This window comes from Sphaeramia orbicularis, chromosome 13, assembly GCF_902148855.1.
Source record: "Sphaeramia orbicularis chromosome 13, fSphaOr1.1, whole genome shotgun sequence".
Classification (NCBI taxonomy): domain Eukaryota; kingdom Metazoa; phylum Chordata; class Actinopteri; order Kurtiformes; family Apogonidae; genus Sphaeramia; species Sphaeramia orbicularis.
In genome coordinates this window covers 20,410,397-20,430,182 of record NC_043969.1, presented here as the reverse complement: position 1 = coordinate 20,430,182, position 19,786 = coordinate 20,410,397, and the positions used below count along the sequence as shown (strand labels likewise).

Sequence of the window (19,786 nt, the reverse complement as noted above, 5' to 3'; positions counted from 1 at the left end):
CACAGGCTGCGTATTGCCTGAACCTGCATGCATCCTCCCAGCAGTAGACCGGACCCACAATCTGTCACCTCCGCCAGCTCCTACTGTAGTACAGTACAGCTCTGTGCTGTTATTAGCACCTCTCCTTCCTCCATCTTCACCAGCCTTCATCAGTCCCTCCTACAACCTTTACCGCACCTGTCGCACCTCCTGCACTCAAACCATCTGTGCATCCTCCCACCTTCTTTATGTACCTTAATTAACAAATTACCACTTAATCTGTCATCACTTTAGCTTTTGTGTCATTTACATTCATCTTGTCAACATGAAGCTGACTCAGACTTACAGAGCAGGCAAATACAATATGGCTGTGTCAGATTACATAATGCTGGATTCCCAGAACTTCATCCAAAGCTTTACGTCATGGTACATATAGGAGCTGATAACGAGGGAAGAGGGAGCAGTTTGATAGGACAGTGTGGAACCATCAGTCTGAAGTTCACCCACTGAAAGAAAAAATAACATTGAATCTTTTACATATGCTGAAAGCCCATATCTTCACATAGTTTTTTTTTTTTTGCAACTGCTCTGTGGGCTAAGATGCATATAGATTTTGTGTAATATAAAACTAAAATATGCGTGAGTGATGATATTATCATTGTGTTGACTTTAATCTCTGTGATATGTACATTTTCTGCATAAAAGTTCAATGAATGGCTGCACCTATGAGGCCATCACTGTCCGAATTCAGAGAAATGCATTGCTATTTTTATTCAGTGTAAATGCTTTGTTTCATTTGGCTGCCTGTCAGTGGTGTCTATTCCTCCTCAGCCATCACATAAAAATGAAATTACACTACATTACAATTTGAAAAAATTTAGAAACCAGTGATGTCATATATGGAGGGGCGGGACAATTGAGATCCACAGCAGTCCACAGCGTAGCACTACACCAACTTATCTTAATGGCTCTAGGAATGGGGAGGGGTGTTGGGGGGTGGATGAGATGTCAAATTGTATGGTTTATTTTTGTTTTTGTTTTTTTGTTTGGTTGGTTTTTTTTCTTCTTTCCTTCCTCTTTTCTCACTCTATTGCTGTTTATTTCTGAATGTGTGTTTGTTGTGTTGATATTAAAAATGAAGCATAATATACTAATCAGGGGATCTCAAACCTGTACTATGATAAAGCTTCGAAATAAAAATATCTGAAACCATAAATGAAATTACACAACATGAGTAATCTCTAAATTAGATATGAACAAATATTTGATAAATTACCTCATCTGTACACTTTATTTCTGGCTGAGTCACATCAGATAGATGTCAACAAAGGTGGTGAAAACAACTCCCATGATCCCCCATTTATTCAGTGATGTCGCCTCCTACTACTACTACGTCGCCTGTTCTATTTCACCCAGCAGCAGAAATTACTTACTGTGCATTTAACAATGAACTCAAAAATCCCAAGGAGGTGAATCAAGTATGCTGGATCAGTATTAATACACAAATGCATCAGTCAAATCTTCACTTGACAAGACATTAACAGAGTCAGCACAAATGTCTCTAGAGACATTAATTATGCACATTGAGTCTTTGTAAAAGTTCTTCTCTTACAGCTGGTTCACAGAGGCTGTCTGGATTATCCAAAGAATGAATAGAATGAGATGTTTCTCCAAATGTCACTGTGAATGTTAAACATTTCATGATGAAATTGAGAGCAATAAAAATGATGACAAGCACGTTTTTCCACTAATTGTAAGCCATGGGCAAATGACACAATACAGCATAAATGTCAACACAAATGCTGGTTTGGTGGGGAAAAAAGCAGAAGCAACATTTTAATCAGTGAAAGTCACAGAGAGGCATTTCATCGACTGTCCATCATTAACCTTTTCATGCGATCATAACGATCAGGCACCATAATCGTCTGTTTCCATTATGATGAGAGCACAGGTGGAAGGCAAGATAGATGAAAAGGTTAAACAAAAATAAATCTAGAATAACCGAGGTGAGTGGGGGCTGTGATTACACTGATTAACAAGGCCATTACCTCTAATTGCTTCCAAGAACTGACTGTCAGCTAGTAAATAATGCATTTCCCATTTACAGCTTCAACTGTCCAGTAGTTCTGCCTGTGTGCTCACATTTCCATATAGGACCAAGGGTCCTGTAGTCCAACAGCATATTTAAAGGTGTTAATTGGCATTCGTTTGACCTTTCAAGGTCAAAGGTCATGGCACCAAATGAAAGCCCATATGTGACTCCTGTCTATTGCCAATAGTAATTATATCAATATCTTCAACTGTTTTCAAGTTATAGCACTTGGAAATTTTTCCCATTATAAACCAATGGGGATTTTAAAATTTCAAAAATTCACAAAAAATTCAAAAGTCAATATTTCTCAATTCTTTGAACAAACTTAGTAGCCCTTGCCCTAAGGAACACCTACAAAGAATTTCAATTGATTCTGTTTAGGAGAAGTTTCTAGAATTTTGGACATAGATGACCTTAGGTTTGACCTTTCAAGGTTGCTCAAGGTCAAAGGTCATGGCACCAAATGAAAGCCCATATGTGACTTCCTATCTATAGCCAATAGTAATTATATCAATATCTTCAACTGTTTTCAAGTTATAACACTTCGAAATGTGTCCCATTATAAACCAATGGGAAAATTTCAAAAATTCATAAAAAAAAAAGTCAGAAATCAGTATTTCCCAATTCTTTGAACAAACTTGGTAGACCCTACCCCAAAGATAGTCCACAACAAATATCAAGTCATTCTGACAGACGGCTTCGGAGAAGAAGAGTCTTGAAAAATTGTTAATAGACGGACGAACGGATACCAACTGATACCAATAGTCCAACTGTCCCTTCAGGCCATTGGACTAAAAAAAGCAGCAATTACCTGTAATTGGATCTATCTGATGACTAATGATGCTACAAATTAAAGACAACTAGTGGATTATTACAAAGTTACCATTCTAAAACTGTGTGGAAAAAGCACTTTGTTATTCAAGTACTTAAAACAGTTTTTGATCATTTAAATATGATCAGACTGTGTTTGAGGGCTTTCATCCTTTCTACGTAGTAATAAGACAGTCTTTCACAGTCCCCTGGGGTTATTTTTACTGAATGGAGACCAAAATGTTTCTCCTTTTCTGCACTTCATCCAACTGAAACAAATTACAGCTTAATAACAAATCTTCTTTTAATGTAAGCCAGCAGACAGGATTTTCTTCACCATCTTCTGACGAAGCACTCACTTGGTTTTGACTGCAAACATGCAACTTTATAACTTAATGTTTTGTTTGTTTGTTTGTTTGTTTGTTTGTTTGTTTTTGTTTTGTTTTTTTTATTACTTTTTTTTAGCTTTTGTGATTTTGTCCAAACTGACCCTCAGTTTATTTTAACTTTGCTTCAGAAATTACATTTTCAAAACAGTTCATATATAGGTCTAAATTAAACATCACCAGCTAAAATGACATATTTTGTCCAGGCATTTCCAGTATTTTAATCATTACTTAATGAACAACAGAATACAAAACACTACATATATGCACATTTTCAGCCTAAAATAATAGTGCTGTATTCAAGTTGATACATAAACACTATGTTGTATTATATGTGAACTCAAGCATGTTACCGCACACATTATTCTAGTTTCTCCAAAGATAGCTTTGCGATAAAGTCTGTTTAACTCTGCACCTTTATTCTTTACCCTTTTGAGAGGATGTCTTAAAACACTATAAGATGTGAGTTCTATAGAATACTGCAATGCACAAAAATATCCAAAATGTTTTCATGATTTTCATTATTTTATTGTATTGTACTTTTTTCATTTCCATTAACTCCATCATCAGTGACATACAGGTCCCACACTAAGTCCCCTAACTAGACAAATTCAGACTTTCATTGTAGGAGAGCTTTGATTCTTCTGTCTTTTGTCTGAAAAGGACAATATTAATGATTTTCACCCAAACTCAAAAATATTCATACACAGGCTTTAATGTATCCCATCAGATTTTTCAATGTCTTTCTTTTTCCCTGGCTCTAATCATTTTTCCATACATGCCTTTGGCCTCTATAATCCACTGATGGGTTAGAACTGGATTGCCGATTAAATATTTTCATTAGCTGTGAGTAGATGTTTTCTGCTTATTTAATTCTGTTAGTCTCGATATTTGTGTAAGCTGTTTTTTAAAGCTGGTGTGAAGTGTTAACACATTTGCAAGACTTCTGCTGTGCAAAGAAGGTGCTGATGGAAAATTACCTGGATCACAGTTCCATTAAACATGTCTTTGCAATCAAGATAAACTAATAATATTAACACTTAACTAAGCGCCAAAGTAAGCAACATAACTGAATGGAACAGCCAGCTTTTTGAAATCTTGATATCAAAATTAAATATTAAAAAACAAAAAAAGAAACTCTGGCGCCTAAAGGGTTAAGTTGCGTCAAAAATACTTTATACATTTTGTCATTAGTCGCTTTTCCATTGGATATACAGTATGCACAAAACTTTACAGATATTTCCTGAATGTAAAAAAAAAAAAAAAAAGCAGAAGAGTGTAATGTTGGTTTTTCCATTAAATCACAAATGCGATGATTTGTTTATTTATTATTGGGAGAAGACACGAGAAGTCATGCCATAAACATGGCAACAAACACAAATATCATGTTGATTTACAGATATATATTCATTATTATTATATATTATCCCTCTACCTTGTAGTAAATTAAAAAATGATTCGGTTTCCTGGTGTGTCCACACATATTGCACCATGTTTCATTTAAAACTCTTCTTCTTCGCTTGTTGCAACATCTGTCAACATCTGGGTTTTTTTTTTATTCACGTGACTGTAGTTGGAGAAAAAGGTCTTTTCACTGCAGTTTTGTGTGATATACCATTTACGCCGCACCTGAAAAACCACCTCTTGCCAGCGCAAAAATTTTTCATTGAAAAATGAGCATTTTTGCGAAATTCTTGTTTTTCCATTTCGTAAATTTTTATGAGCAAGTTATATTCATGCAATTTGAGGGTCAATGGAAAAGCGACAAATGTCTTGATTTCATCTTTATTTATCTTTACTAACAATGGTATTTTTTCAAGATAAACATAAATTCCTGGATCTGTGAGAAAAAAACCTAAACAAAATAAAACAAATGTGTCAAAATGTATCATACAAAAATGTTGAGGTAACTTGTAAACCAGAGGTTATGTTCCGTGACTGTATCTGAAATGTGATCCAGGCAAATCAGAAGCAAAATAAGTCAACCTGTGATCTGCAGGAGCAGCTGCATGCTGGTTGGCAGCTCACCAACCTATTTTCATTGTGATAAGAACCTGTTTACTTATTTACTGACTAAAACTTCCCTGTGAATCCACATACCCCCAAGTGCAAGGTTGAACCCTTTGCTCTCCTTATGTTCTATAAATATCTTTACACGTCATAACTGCTTAGATTCATCTTCACATCGTCTCCTCTCTCTCTCTCTCACTTTTCTCCTTTCACGTGATGTGTCTCTGTTTTATAGTCAGGCACTAAATTAAAAATAGCCCCACTGTGACAGGGTTTTGACAGTGAGATCCTGTTCTCTAGAATGGTTCTCTCTTCATTTGGCTTCTTCTTCTTCCATCTCTCTCAGATGTCTCGTCTCTACTGCAGAGAAAAGTCTGCGCTTTCATCTCCACTTTAATCGTCCCTCCATCTTTTATTTTAAGAAAGTGTGCAATGGATTAGTCTCCCCTCTGAAAAGCTTTTGGATTAAAATGTGTGTAGAACAAGTGAAAGGATAATGAAAAGAAAGGGAAGAAAGAAAGAAGAAATGAAAGGAGAAAGAGGAAGACCAGATTAGATGAGGTGATAAGGAGTGAAGGGGGAATCACACCGAGGGGGAAGAGGGAGAACCACAGAACATCATGTTTGTGTCTGACAGTCACTGACTACTGCTAGGCTGGAGTGAATCAACATCTGTGCAGTTTAATGTTAAGTGTGCAACAGATGATCTATTCTTGGTTATTTCTGGTTGTTTATTATTTCTTTTACGGGTTCTGTCAAAGACACATAAAAACTGACTTGCTGTTGCTACGCAACTGTTTAAAACAGTTTTGAACCAGTTTGAAGGTGCAAGTTTTTTCTGCAAAAATTTAATGTGGAAATCTTCAAAACCAATTATTTATATTAGCATACACAGCTTAAGATGCAACACAGTGCTCTCAAGAGTTTTTTCTATTACAAATAGTCACAAAGGAACTCTTTTGTGAACTGTCAGTTCTTGTTAGATGATCTGAAAAATGACTTATGAAGCTCAAGACAAACATTAATTATGATCTGACTACTTTTTATATGCTTCTGTTCTTAACGGCATCACTCATAAGTGAGTTAAAAAGCCTGATATTGTGTGAGTTAGACAATGTGAATCTACATGCACTTACTTACACTTTATAAGCACTTAAAGTTGAAGCTGTTGAAGATTAAAGCAGAGGTTGAGACTTGATTTTTACAACTCTGCACACATTGTGGTTAAAAATGTATTTGACTGAATGAAGATAATACATTTTAGGTTAAACATTCTATGTGAAATGTGCAGTCAGAATATATCATACAAGGTCTGTATTGAATGAAAGCTTAGATCTTGAAAAAGGCAGTCAGCATTCATTCACCTTGACAATATGTAAAGCTACTGGCAACAGTTTTGTAGGTTTGAGAATGAACAGCGAGCAGTTAAGTGATTATTTTTGAAAATGTAATTGTAGACTAACTATATACATATTCATGGGGTTCTCTGTTGCATATACAGTGGTATGAAAAAGTTTAGGCACCCCTCTGAGGCTGCATATTAATTTACAATGTCTTTACAGAAAATGACCACAGTGGCATGCCATTCATCTTCTAATAAAAGCTGAGTATTGGGGTATTGTCCAGACAAAGATTTTTAGTGTAGCAGTATTATGTTATATGAAATTAAGCTAGATGTGAAAAATAGGCTTTGCAAAAAAATTTGGGCACCCTTGTCATTTTGTTGATTTGAATACCTGTAACTACTTAGCACTGATTAATTGGAACACAAAATTGCTTTGGTGAGCTTGTTAGGACTTGAACTTCATAGACAAGTGCATCCGATCATGAGAAAAGGTATTCAAAGTAGCCATTTGCAAGTTGTTCTTCTCTTTGACTCTGCTCTGAAGAGTGGCAACATGGGAGCGTCAAAACAACTCTCAAATGACCTGAAAACAAAGATTGTTCAGTGTTATGGTTTAGGGCAGGGGTGTCAAACTCATTTTGGTTCAGAGGCCATATTCAGCCCAATTTGATCTCCAGCAGGCCAGACCAGTAAAATAATGACTCAATAACCTATAAATAATGACAAATCCAAGTTTCATGGGTTTTTTTTAAGCACAAAAAAAAAAAACAATTAAATTATGAAAATATTGACATTTTACAAAAAAGATGTGAATAACCTGAAAAAACAGAAATTTCATTTGGAAAAATTAGTGCAATTTTAACAATATTACGCCACGACTTATTGTTTATATACACACATTTACACACAATGTTATATAATCATTTGGTAACAGGCAGAATATTGTTAAAATTTTGGAGTTTGGAACTAAAATTTGAACAATTTCTACAATATTACATCTCTTATTATTAACACAACTCCAGATCACAGTGGATCCATAAATGCACAAAACATTTAGTAACAGGCAGAATATTGTTAAAATTGCACATTTCAGGTTGTTCATCTTTGTTTTTATTTATGTATTTAATAGTGGGGTTTTTTTGGGAAAGAATAGTTTTGTAAATGTAAATATTTTCACAGTGTAATGTTATTTTTTTCACTTAAATTTTTTCCATATAATTTTACGCTAAGAAAATTTGTAGTTGTCATTATTTATGGGTTATCGTGTTGTTATTTTTGCTGGAGATCACATTGGTCTGTATGTGGAACCTGAACCAAAGGATTTGGACAACCTGGATTGTTCAGGTTCATTTTTGCACTTTCATCCCGTGGGCCGGAATGGAACCTTTGGCGGGCCAGATTTGGCCCCTGGGCCACATGTTTGACACCTGTGGTTTAGGGGAAGGCTACAAAAAGCTATCTCAGAGACTTCCGCTGTCAGTTTCCACTGTGAGGAACATAGTGAGGAAATTGAAGACCACAGGCACAGTTCTTGTTAAGGCCAGAAGTGGCAGGCCACAAAAAATATCAAAGAGACAAAGGTGAAGGATGGTGAGAACGATCAAAGACAACCCACAGACCACCTTCAGAGACCTACAACATCATGTTCCTGCAGATGGTGTCACTGTGCATTGTTCAACAATTCAGCGTACTTTGCAAGAGGTGAAGTTGTATGGGAGAGTGATGTGGAAGAAGCCTTTCCTGCACACACACCATAAACAGAGTCGCTTGAGGTACACAAAAGCACATTTGGACAAGCCAGCTTTGTTTTGGAATAGGATGCTGTGGACTGATAAAACAAATGTTAGAGTTATTTGGTCATGACAAGGGACGATATGTATGGTGACGAAAGAACACAGCATTCCAAGAAAAACACTTGCTACCCACATCAAAATGTGGTGCAGGTTCCATCATGCTGTGGGACTGTGTGGCCAGTGCCAGTACTGGGAATCTTATTAAAGTTGAGGGTCACATGGATTCCATTCAATGTCAGCAGATTCTTGAGAATAATGTTCAAGAATCAGCCACAAAGTTGAAGTTACGCCGGGACTGGATATTTCAACAAGACGACCCAAAACAACGCTCAAAATCTCCTCAGGCATTCATGCAGAGGAACAAGTACAATGTTGTGGAATGGCCATCCCAGTCCCCAGACATGAATATCATTGAAAATCTGCGGGATGATTTGAAGCAGGCTGTCCATGCTCGGCAACCATCAAACCTAACTGAACTGGAGATGTTTTGTAAGAAGGAATGGCCCAAAATACCTTCATCCAGAATCCAGATATTCATTACAGGCTATACGAAGTGCTTAGAAGCTGTTATGTTTGTGAAAGGAGGCTCTACTAAATATTGATGAGATTTTTCTGTTGGAGTGCCCAAATTTATGTACCTGTCTAATTTTGTTTTCATGCATATTGCACATTTTCTGTTCATCCAATAAACCTAATTTTACTGCTGAACTATTACTGTGTCCATCAGTTATTTGATAGCTTAAAATGAAATTGCTGATCCAAACACCTAATGATTTACAAATGAAAATAATAGAAATAGTCAGGGGTGCCCAAAATTTTTCATATCAATGTACATGAAACAAAAAACCTAAATCACTATTTGACTTAAATGTACTGTATATTTTCTTGATTGTGGTGTTTAACAAAGCTGTAGAAAATGCTAACATTACAGTATGGTGCAAAACTGTGCAACGGTAACATTCAACATATTCTTCTATAAAAAAAAAAAAGATGCCTCATTCTCTTTAATTTATACTTAGACGGTGCAGGTGATCCAGAGGATTGTGTTTTCGTTTAAGTCACCTTAATAATCACCTCTGTTTTCCATCTGTGAGCTGCATCTCCATACTTCATGCCTCCTTCTAACCCAGTGTTTCTCAACAGGTGTGGTACACTGTCGGAGGGTGTTTGGAATGAGACAGTTGAGAGGGGGGCGCTGAGACCAAAATGGGGGGCGTTAGTCTGGATAAGTATCGATATCAAGCAGCATGTTATGTCAATGGCAAATTTCCGTGCATACCCCCCCACCTGGCCGGTCGTGAGAGGGGTGCTACCTATGCTATGTAAATAAGCTCTGTTAGACCCCCACCCCCCACTCAACAAGTTGTTTTGGAGGGGGAATGGCTGCACTATAGGTTATCACAATGACAATGATACCCTAAGGAGCTACACCCCCCCCTGCAATTTGTTTGAGGCAAAGCAAACCAAAAGGGGGAAAAAATTATTTAAGCATCAAACAACTATCACAATAGTACACAAAGTGATTCACTGACCATACATTTGGCATGATTGATTGTGCATCATACATGAGGAAAAACATCATGTAATAATGATGATTTTCGTGCATCTGGTAACATGATTTTAGCATTTAACATTCTCACTGATATACAGAACAGGTGATAACGCCTACCTACTCATTTTCCTTGGAATGATTTCTCAGACGTGCAATGGCCTCCGACGTGTGTTGCACTGCATGTGCACTTTTATACTGACTGAGGTGTATAATAGGAAGCTCTGCATGTCTTCCCAAGCAGTTTGTGTTGACTTGTTTTAACCTTTTGTTATAATGGAAGCCTGTAGATGTAATGTCCCATTTTTATTTTTAGTAGCTCCATCAGGTTCATGTTAGGAGAGCAGTATTACTTCCACAGCATCTCATTTTATGTCAGAAATAATACCCCAACTCTCTCAGCTAAGAAATGCAAAAATTGCTGTTAGATGGCAGTAGCAAGACCTCTGGTATTTATGTTCAAATCTGATTATAGACAAATTTTAATGATAGATTTAGATTAAATTGCCTATAATACAGTGTTCTCATATCCTCAGTATAGCATTATGAATGTGTTTAGTAATAAAAAATGTTCAGGTATTGTGTGTGGAAATATTAAAATTAATATTATGCTACAATGTGATACATGGCAGTTTTGGACACTGATATTGCACCCTAAAAAAAATGTACTGGCTCAACTTAACAGTATTGAGGTATCAATTTGCATGCATCTTTTTAAGTAATACCAATGAGAGTTTAAGTATATCCAACAAACCACTAATTGTACTGCTAACAGGATTTCCTTTAACATCTGTAAGCAACATTAAGTTGAAGTAACTTAATTTATTGAATTCAAATTGTGTAAATGTTGTAAATTTAGCTGCAATAGTCATTTATTTTATCCCTTTAGTGGGTTGCATTACTACACCACCAACTGGGTTTTTTTTACATTGTCAGCAGTTGAATAAAAGGGAAAGGATCTGGTGGCTGATAAGAGCATGTAAAAAAAAAAAAAAAAAAAAAAAAAAAAAAAAAAGAGCTTGAGCTGTAGAGGGCAAGCTGAAAATAAGCATTCCTTTTGACAGACATGATCCTTCCAGTAGAGAGTAGACATACAATGTAGTCACCACTCGCTCTCTGAAAGGCACACGCATTTCTCATCAGGACCCCTGCCTTCTCTGCACTCTCTTCTCTTTAATATCCACTATTTTCTCCCCTCTCTGCCCACCACATTCTTTCCCTTGACATATTCTCAGAGGGGTAATAGCTAACTGAAGGTCACAGCTCCTTTTACCCCCTACTGATTTTGGTTGACCTCCCTAATGGAGAAATGGGAGAAATTTTACCCTGACTATCAGATATAGAAGATGGATATTACTTCCTGCGTTCACTTATTACCGCTGCTTATTGGGATGAAGACTGTTTGAATTGACAATTTGGAGTTTAGGAACCATGGTGATTGTATATTTATTGTTTGTAATTTACACTAGTGATCAGAGATACGTGAGGGAGAGGTGTTGCAAAAATTGCCTTTTGATTTATTCATTTCCAAGTTTCCATTTTCTGTTGCATTTTTGCTATCTCCAAATTAAACCCATATAAAAGAAATATAGAAAACACACTTGAATGATTAATGACTGAACAGACACAATACTCCACATACAGTAATGACTAAACAACTAAACCTTCCTGAAACTGATGTGTATCTAATATTTTAATTGCTCAGACATTTATCAGTAAGCAGAACTCCAGGCTCTGTAAACAACATGGTTATAGTCGCTGTGTTAAATTGTCCATTATAATTAAATTATACTGTATATATGATAATGGGTCTGAATGATCCAATCCCTTCACTGTAATTTAATTGAAGATACAGAGGAGCCTTTGATATTTCCATGGAGACTGCTCAGGGATAGTTTATCCTCATAGCTTGGTCATGCAAACTGTAACAGATTGATTTGCTGAAAATGTTTTTCCTTATATAATGTTTCTGTGCGTGTGTGCTCCTTGTGGACAGGTTAGTAGATGTGTTTATGCTGCAACAAATGTTCGGCCGTTTGTGCCACCTGCAAAAGAAACAATGAAAAATGCATCCAAGAGGAGATGTGAACCCAGAACGCACACCCATTTCTGATCAATGCAACAATTACAAAAGCATGTGAACACAAACTCATGTCTACAACTTCCCTAGTGGACTGTAAAGCATAAAGCTAAAGTGAGATGGAAGGCAGAAAGAGAATGTCAAACAAAAGTCATTAAAATCATCAGTCATTCAGAGATATTGAATTATGAGAAATAGTATTAGACCAGGTGTGTCCACGTGATTTGAATTCAGGGGCCGCATGCAGCTCATATGGTCTCAAGTGGGCTGGACCAGTAAAAGTAATAACAATGGAAAAAGTCAAATTACATTATGAGAACATTTACATTTACAAAGTATCCATTTTAAAAAAATGTCAATAACATGAACAACCTGAAATTTCTTAAGTAAAATAAGCACAATTTACAAATCTACAAATATGCAAACATGTAGTAACAGGCAGAATATTGTTAATATTGCACTTACTTCCCTTAACATTCCACGTTGTCCATATTTGTTCAGGTTATTCACTTATTCATTTGTGAAAGAATAGTTTGTAGATGGGAAAATTTTCATGAAATTTTTACTTTTTTACACTGGAACAAAAAGGAAAAATTTGGAGTTGTCATGGATTATAGGTTATTATAATAGTATTTTACTGGTCTGACCCACTTGAAATGGAATTAGGTTATATGTGGCCTTTGAACTAAAATGATATTGACACCTTTGATTGTTAATATCTTCGGTGTAATTTTTGCATTTCACAAATTCATGTTTCACACCCCTGTGTTAGACAAAACAGTAGTACTACAGTTGTGCTCATGAGTTTACATGCCCCAGCAGAATTTATGATTCTTTGGCCATTTTTCAGAGAATATGAATGACAATACAAAACTTTTCTTTCAGTCGTGGCTTGTGGTTGGATGAAGCCATTTATTATCACACAAATGTGTTTGCTCTTTTTAAATCATACTGACAACAGAAACTATCCAAATGACCCTGATCTAAAGTTTACATCCTCTAGTTCTTAATCCTCTGTATCCCTTTAACAGTAATGACAGCTTCAAGTCATTTGTGGTAGTTGTGGATGAGGCACTTTATTTTCTCAGATGGTAAAACTGCCCATTCTTCTTGGCAAAACATGTTCAGTTCCTTAAAGATTGTGGGTTTTCTTGCATGAACTACATGTTTCAGACCTCCCCAAAGTGTCTCAATCATATTGAGGTCAGGAGACTGAGATGGCCACTCCTCACCTTCACTTTTTTCTGCTGTAGCCAATGACAGGTCGACTTGGCCTTGTGTTTTGGGTCATTGTCTTGTTGGAACATCCAAGACCGCCCCATGTGCATTCTGACAGGGTATGTAAACTTATGAACACAACTGTAAGTGACTTTTCCACAACATGTTCATATGAAGGTCCTCTTTCACAATAAAACACTTAAGAAATTTTGAGATTTTTTTGTTAAGATCTTTTTTTTCCCACTGAACCCAATGAAGGGAAAGCACAAGGGCATCACTCAGTATTACAAAATATTTGGACACATCTCTTAAAACAGTATTTATTTCGGCTAAAATTTACTTAGGGGGTCAAATGAGTGGCCATTTTTGTCAAATAAAAAGTTGTAAGAAATGCATAGAACTGTGTGAAATAATGCTAATACATTTGTGCACAGACTACTGATATTATTTGACAGTGGAAGCTATATTTTCAGAAATATTGGATTTTGAATAGCACATGTATGTGAAAACTTTTGCTGGTGGACGGACGTGACATTACCCATGATGATCTGGTCAGTACCAGAACTTTATTAGTAATAAACTTATATACTTACTATTGCTAATTATCCTCTTATTCATAAATGTTAGTATTGTGGATCTAAAACAATAACAGCTGACCAAAAACACAAAATGTGGCAGTGGACGGATGTGACGTGGTTGTTACAGATCCCATCATACTGATGCTCGGCAGCCATGTCACTGTTTCCACAAATCCTGTGCAATTTGTGATCCCTGTGCAAAAACTAGTATCATAATTATTTATTGTATAGTTTATCATCATACTAAAGAGTAAATAACAATATAGAATTATTATTTCTTCATGAAAATGCTTATTATTTGAAAACTGTTGATTGAAAAAGTGGCATGTGACATTCTTAATGTATGTATTGGCGCAACATAAGCAGGATGGATCAGCACCATACTCCATACTGCAACCTGTAAAAATAAAACGTGATGTGTAGTATATAATCTTGTAAGAAAAACTGGGGAATCTAAAAGAATAGAATATTTGTTTTTCAGGTAAATTCAGTTAAGATATAACTTGGCCATTTGTGACATGAAAATATAGCATTAATTGTGATGAAATTGGACATTTTTGAGCTGAAAACATAGTTCATATGATCATCAACATGTTGAACAGAACTGAAATCCTGTAAATTTGCATAACTTGCATTTACCAACACAAAGTTCCTTTGGGGATTCACTTATATTGATTTCTTATGCACAAAGACATAACTAAGACCTCTAAGCAAATTTTAGCCGATTTATATATTTAGCCTGTTTACTCTTATGGTGCTGCTGCTGTTGGACTTCTTTTGTTCCTGAATCATACTTTTTTTTTCACTTTTCCATTATGAATACGCTCACATTGCTCTTTACGCACCTGCTGTAGGTGGTTGTAAGTAGGAACAAAACCACTGTCTACGTGCCCGTTTGTACACATGCGAGCGTGCCTGTGCGTCAACATGCGCGCGCACTGCCCATATTCCTGCCCTCGCCTGCGTCGTGCGGCTCTCTACAGTTAATCCATGTGAGGCTTCTGCGCCTGCACTCGGCACTTGGCGGACAGACGCGCAGGCAGCGGTTTGCTGCTGCTGAAAGCCTCGGGGTTCAGTCCAGTGCAGTGCAGTCCTGCTCCAGTGTCTGTCTGTGGAACACTCTGGGATTCCTTCAGTGCTTGGTCGGGGATGCGCATCTGGACCGGAGACTGTCCCCGGGACAATTACGCGTCGAGGCGCTCCGCTGTACCTTTCCCTGCCCCCCCTGTCTCCACAGAGGACATAATCCCACCAGCTGAGGACAGTGTGGACATTGTGACAGAATGGCAGGCGCAAAGTGCCTTCTGAAAACACCGAGGTGAGACAGTTTCTAATTCCAGGATCTTCCAAACATTCCTTAAGTCACATTCCCAAACGAAATTGACTCGTTTTCTTTTGGTTCTGTGTATTGTATAGGAACATGTTCTGGCGATTTTTTTTTCGTGGCGCCACCATAACATTTTCAACATTATCTAACACAGGGATTTGTCGAGATATTTGCAGAATATTGCCCATTTTAACGCAATAGTTGACGTAGAATCTGTTTTAAAGTCAGGACTGGATTGGAGGGAAAGTCAAATGCCAGTGTGTCTCTTTTCTTTCATGTTGTGTTTGATCAAAGCGTCGTGATATTTTTTGACTGTGCAAAGTGTGTCAGTTTGTGTTGGAAAAAGCGCACTGGAGTGGGTCCATGCAGTGTTGCAGTAAAAGCTGCTTTCACAGTAAACAAGATGTTTTGGCTTTTGTGCCACGAATGGTAGTTTTGTGCGCCAGTGAAGAGAGAAGTGGACAGAAGTGATCTAGTTATTTTCAGTCACATTTGTGTTTTTTTTTTTCTATGGTGAAGCTAAAAGTAGTACCTCTGCAGCCTTGAGCACTTGAAGGCTGATATTTAAAAAAAAAAAAAAAAGTTACCTGTTTGTGTTTGATCTGGCCTTCAAAATCTGGATGATCTCCATCTGTGGAGGCATCCAAGAGAACAGATCTGTGCCGTCCTTGAAAGTCAGACATTTCAGGGGTTAATTGTGTTTTGATGCCTGCTGGTTACCTGGGGCTACTGGAGCACAGATCGCACGGACCTGCCAATCATCACTGTGTCGTGATGGGAAGAGGTCGCCTTCAGTTTCCAACAAATAGCCTATCATCCAACAATTTCATAAACAGCGCACAGAGCCATGCCAATTTTCTTTTTTTTTTTTTTTTTTTTTGCAGTGCAGCTTGTTTCCAATTTTTTGTATGCATTCAACATATTCACCGCAGAATCATCGCCTCTGTGTGTGTGTGTGTGTGTGTGTGTGTGTGTGTGTGTGTGTGTTGGACAGTGTTTTGATGTGTGCCTGCAGCTACAGCAGCCTATTTAAAGCACGTCATATCCACTTATCTGTACATCTTTTTTTTTTTTTTTGCAGTGTCCGGCGTTCACAACAAACACACTACTTTAACTGTTCCGTGACACTTTACACATTAGGCATGTTCATTAACTGTAAATAGATCCAGTGGTGTGATCCCCGTGGGCTTTTAATGTGGAATGCCTTCAGTTTGCTTTGAAATATGAAAAAACAGCTGCTCCTGTTTAAATATGCATCCCCAGTCTCTTTATTTTCCAAATTGATCCCCATTAATGCCATTCCAGATAAGCTTCGATGTGGCTTATCTCACTGAAAGCATGCACAGAGGATAATGACGCCTTCCTAGGATTGCTGAGTTTCTGTGTTGTTTTAGGTTCACTGTAGGTTGACAGACACTCCATTTGTACAGTTTAGATTATTTTGTGATGTAGTGTTTCCAATGCACCAAAAACAAATGGTGTGTTCCTTTTCATTCTGCTCTTTTACTGTTACTGTCAATAATTTGAACATCTGAGTAAATGAAGATGAATTTGTCGACATTTTATTGAGTGTTTGTGAAGGATTCAGCATGTGATCAGATATAAGTCACTGAAATAGAAGCTGCAAGTTCAACACATTTGTGACCTTTAAAAGCCATAATTCCAACATTTTAGAGTTAATCCTCTGTTTCATGTGGAGGAGAGATAACCAATGCAGAAAGAGAAAGCAGGAGTCTCAAAGAACTGCAGGTTTGACTGTGCTCATAAATGATATGATAAATGTCTTTATTTCTAAATAAAAACAAATGCCCAAACAGCTTTGTAGTCTCCAAAAACTGACACATCTTCAGGAGTACAAACTGGGGAATTGGAAGCAGTCCTGGAGCTGTTCTGGGTACGAGCCTGGGAACAGTCTAGATGAAGGATTTAAGTATTCTGCTCAGAGGGTTGAAATTATTCTGTGCTCACAATAGCTGTGTGGTTAATTCTTTGGATGAGTGCCACTGTTGTACAGTAGGAACAAATGTACCAGCCGGTAGGCTGTTCCCGTCACAGTGGAGATAACCAGTCCTCACTGGTACCAGACTTTTTAAAAGGAAGGTGTTTAAGGCTTGACAACAACCTGCTCTGACAAAGTCAACCCTGTGCCTTTTTGCCCTGCAGTAACTTCCAGTCGTCTGCCATGTTTGAAGGCTCTGAGTCTGTTGAGGCGGATGGAGGCAGCACAGAGAGTACCGTCGCCTCGTCCATCAGTGCATGCAAGAAGGTAAAAATTAAACTGTGCCCCGTGTGTGTCAAGATGGCAGGAATTAATGTGTCTGTCTGTGTGTTTGACAGCTACATTACCACTTGTCAGCCAGTTCTTTTTGTCTTTTCCCTTCTCTCTGTGCGTGCTCACATCCATGTCCATCATATCGTGTCCCCTGTTAGTTTATCTGTTTGTGTGTTTTCAGCAGTGCCAGAGATTTTCATTTCCTCCAGCGGGGTGCCTGTGACACCCAGGGGTTGTGTAATAAGAGGAACAGCCAGGCCCTCAGGTCAGCCCAGTAGATTTATCATCTCCCTGTGGCAGAGAGACAAGAGGGGAAATAGTACAGATCAGTGGGCTGAGGTAAAAGCTAGATTGAATTTCCTTTCAAAGTGTATGGGGGGGCCATCTTTACTGTATGCGTCTCTACAGGTAGACTTGTTGGTGTGTGTTCCTAATTAGTCTATAAGCCTATGGTTTTAACTGACTTCCACTTGAGTGTCCTATGGAGGCACCTGATGATGTCTTTCTTACAATTGGCCCCGAGGTTCTGCTGACCTGTACCAGCAGCCTTTGATACCAGTGCTCTCAGTGAGATGAGCTGCGTCACCTTTACCTGGCCGTGGGCCTACACAGATGGCCTATTCCTGAGGAGGCAAGCATAAGGGGGCATGACTCGTCACTATAAATATACCTCCAGAATGAACAAAGTACCCACGTCATATGTCAAAATACATAAATGCAGTGTAAAATTGCATAACAAGTATTTCATGTTAAATATAAAAATGGTTCTGAGGAAAAATATTTATACTGAAGAATGCAAAAATCAAAAATTAAAGGGTACATACAGTCATTGCCATTTCTTTTCCTTTTTTTGGGTACTGTCATTAGTGACAGTCTTCCTGTATTTTTTCCTGCAAGTTTTGCTAGATCATAAAATAGGAAATTTATAGCACAGCACTTTTTAATATAGTGTCAGTTTCACAGAATTTTATTTCATATGTTTTTGACATTTTATTTTATTCGTATGACTGGACCTTTATATATGTGTATAATGTATTCTAATATGAGGAGTAGGGTAGCAATGCCGTCAGCCTAGTAAAAAACAAACATACAAAAAACGCTATTGATAAAGTACTTATATTACAATGTGATTCTTTTTATGTAATGATGATATATGATATGAAATTCCTAAAATGCAAAGGTTTTCACATATGTGCATCAGTCTGTAGGACAAAGACCCTCATCCTAAAATGTCCCTCCAGAGAAAAGGCACAACTGTCATATATATAATTTGCAGTGTCTGTTTAGTTGACAGATTATTGATTCTCTGCCATGGACATGCATGTACTAATACAAAGGTCCTAGAAAGAGGTCAGCTGATCCCATTCACTTGAGAAGGTATCACAGAGACTGACATATCCAAGTGAATGAATGACTCAGAAGATGTGTTTGGAAAAAGAACATACTCCATGTGTGTTTCTGTGTATATATATATATTTCCTTTCTATGGTGGGATTTTGATGCTGTTTCTGATCCATATTTTCCTGTGTGTTGCAGGTTTTGTGCAGTAACAGTGTGTTGGACTCATCTGAGTTCTGGTTAAGGAATGAGAAAGCTCTGTGCAGACTAGGCCTGTTGGACGACGACGCAGAAGGCAGCTGCACGATGGTGAGTAGCATACTGAAGATGATGAAACATGCACACCCGTTTGGCAGCAAAGATTGACCAAGTCGTCTGTAGTAGACGGCCTTAAAGCTGCAGGAGATGATGAGGATGAGGATGAAGTAAAGTCATTTTTTTGGCAGAAATGATGCGAAATGACACATTCTTCAGCCGACATCCTCTGAGTTGCTTGTGGAGATTGAGCTGGAGAAGTTTGTTTTGTACAAGGTCACTGGTGCTCCCTTGCTGCTGTTGAATCCTTGTTCATAGGAGTCATGTATTACTTTTCACTGAAATCAGAGTCAATGGATGTGATTTAGACTAAAAACATGGCTGCACCTCAATTGTCATAGGAAGTGCTAATTACTAACTCTACTGACTATTTATCTCTAACACAGTTTCCAGTACAGGAGGGCACTTTGCATCTTGTTTGGATTAGTTAACTTCATGAAAAAGTTGCATAACTGCAAATGACAGCTGCTTGGTCATGGGGTTAGCAGTCCATGGTGAAATAGAAATAATTAACTCATTTACAAACACAAAATCTGTTCATGATGTTGTCTCTGCTATTTAATGTATTTTTATTAAACGAAAAATGAGAAACTGGGAAAATATTGGTATTGTTGAACTGTGAAAGAGGACTTTTCTTGTGCATTCTCAAGAAAGAAAATAATTTACTTTTGAAATGAAAAACGTGCATTTTTTC

At 37.5% G+C, this 19,786-nt stretch overlaps 1 protein-coding gene across 5 annotated transcripts in view; it reads left to right on the top strand.

Annotated features, from left to right (window-relative positions):
- Positions 1 to 19,786, top strand: part of sphkap (SPHK1 interactor, AKAP domain containing) — a 167,124-nt gene that overhangs the window by 115,788 nt on the left and 31,550 nt on the right. For 3 of the 5 annotated variants that reach the window (XM_030151753.1, XM_030151748.1, XM_030151750.1), the window contains exons 3-4: positions 17,331 to 17,433; positions 18,976 to 19,086. In XM_030151753.1, coding sequence (XP_030007613.1) covers positions 17,331 to 17,433; positions 18,976 to 19,086 — 214 coding nt within the window. Of the gene's footprint in view, positions 1 to 14,840; positions 15,159 to 17,330; positions 17,434 to 18,975; positions 19,087 to 19,786 lie in introns of those variants that run through there. The other 2 variants (XM_030151749.1, XM_030151751.1) reach the window with 2 other exon arrangements.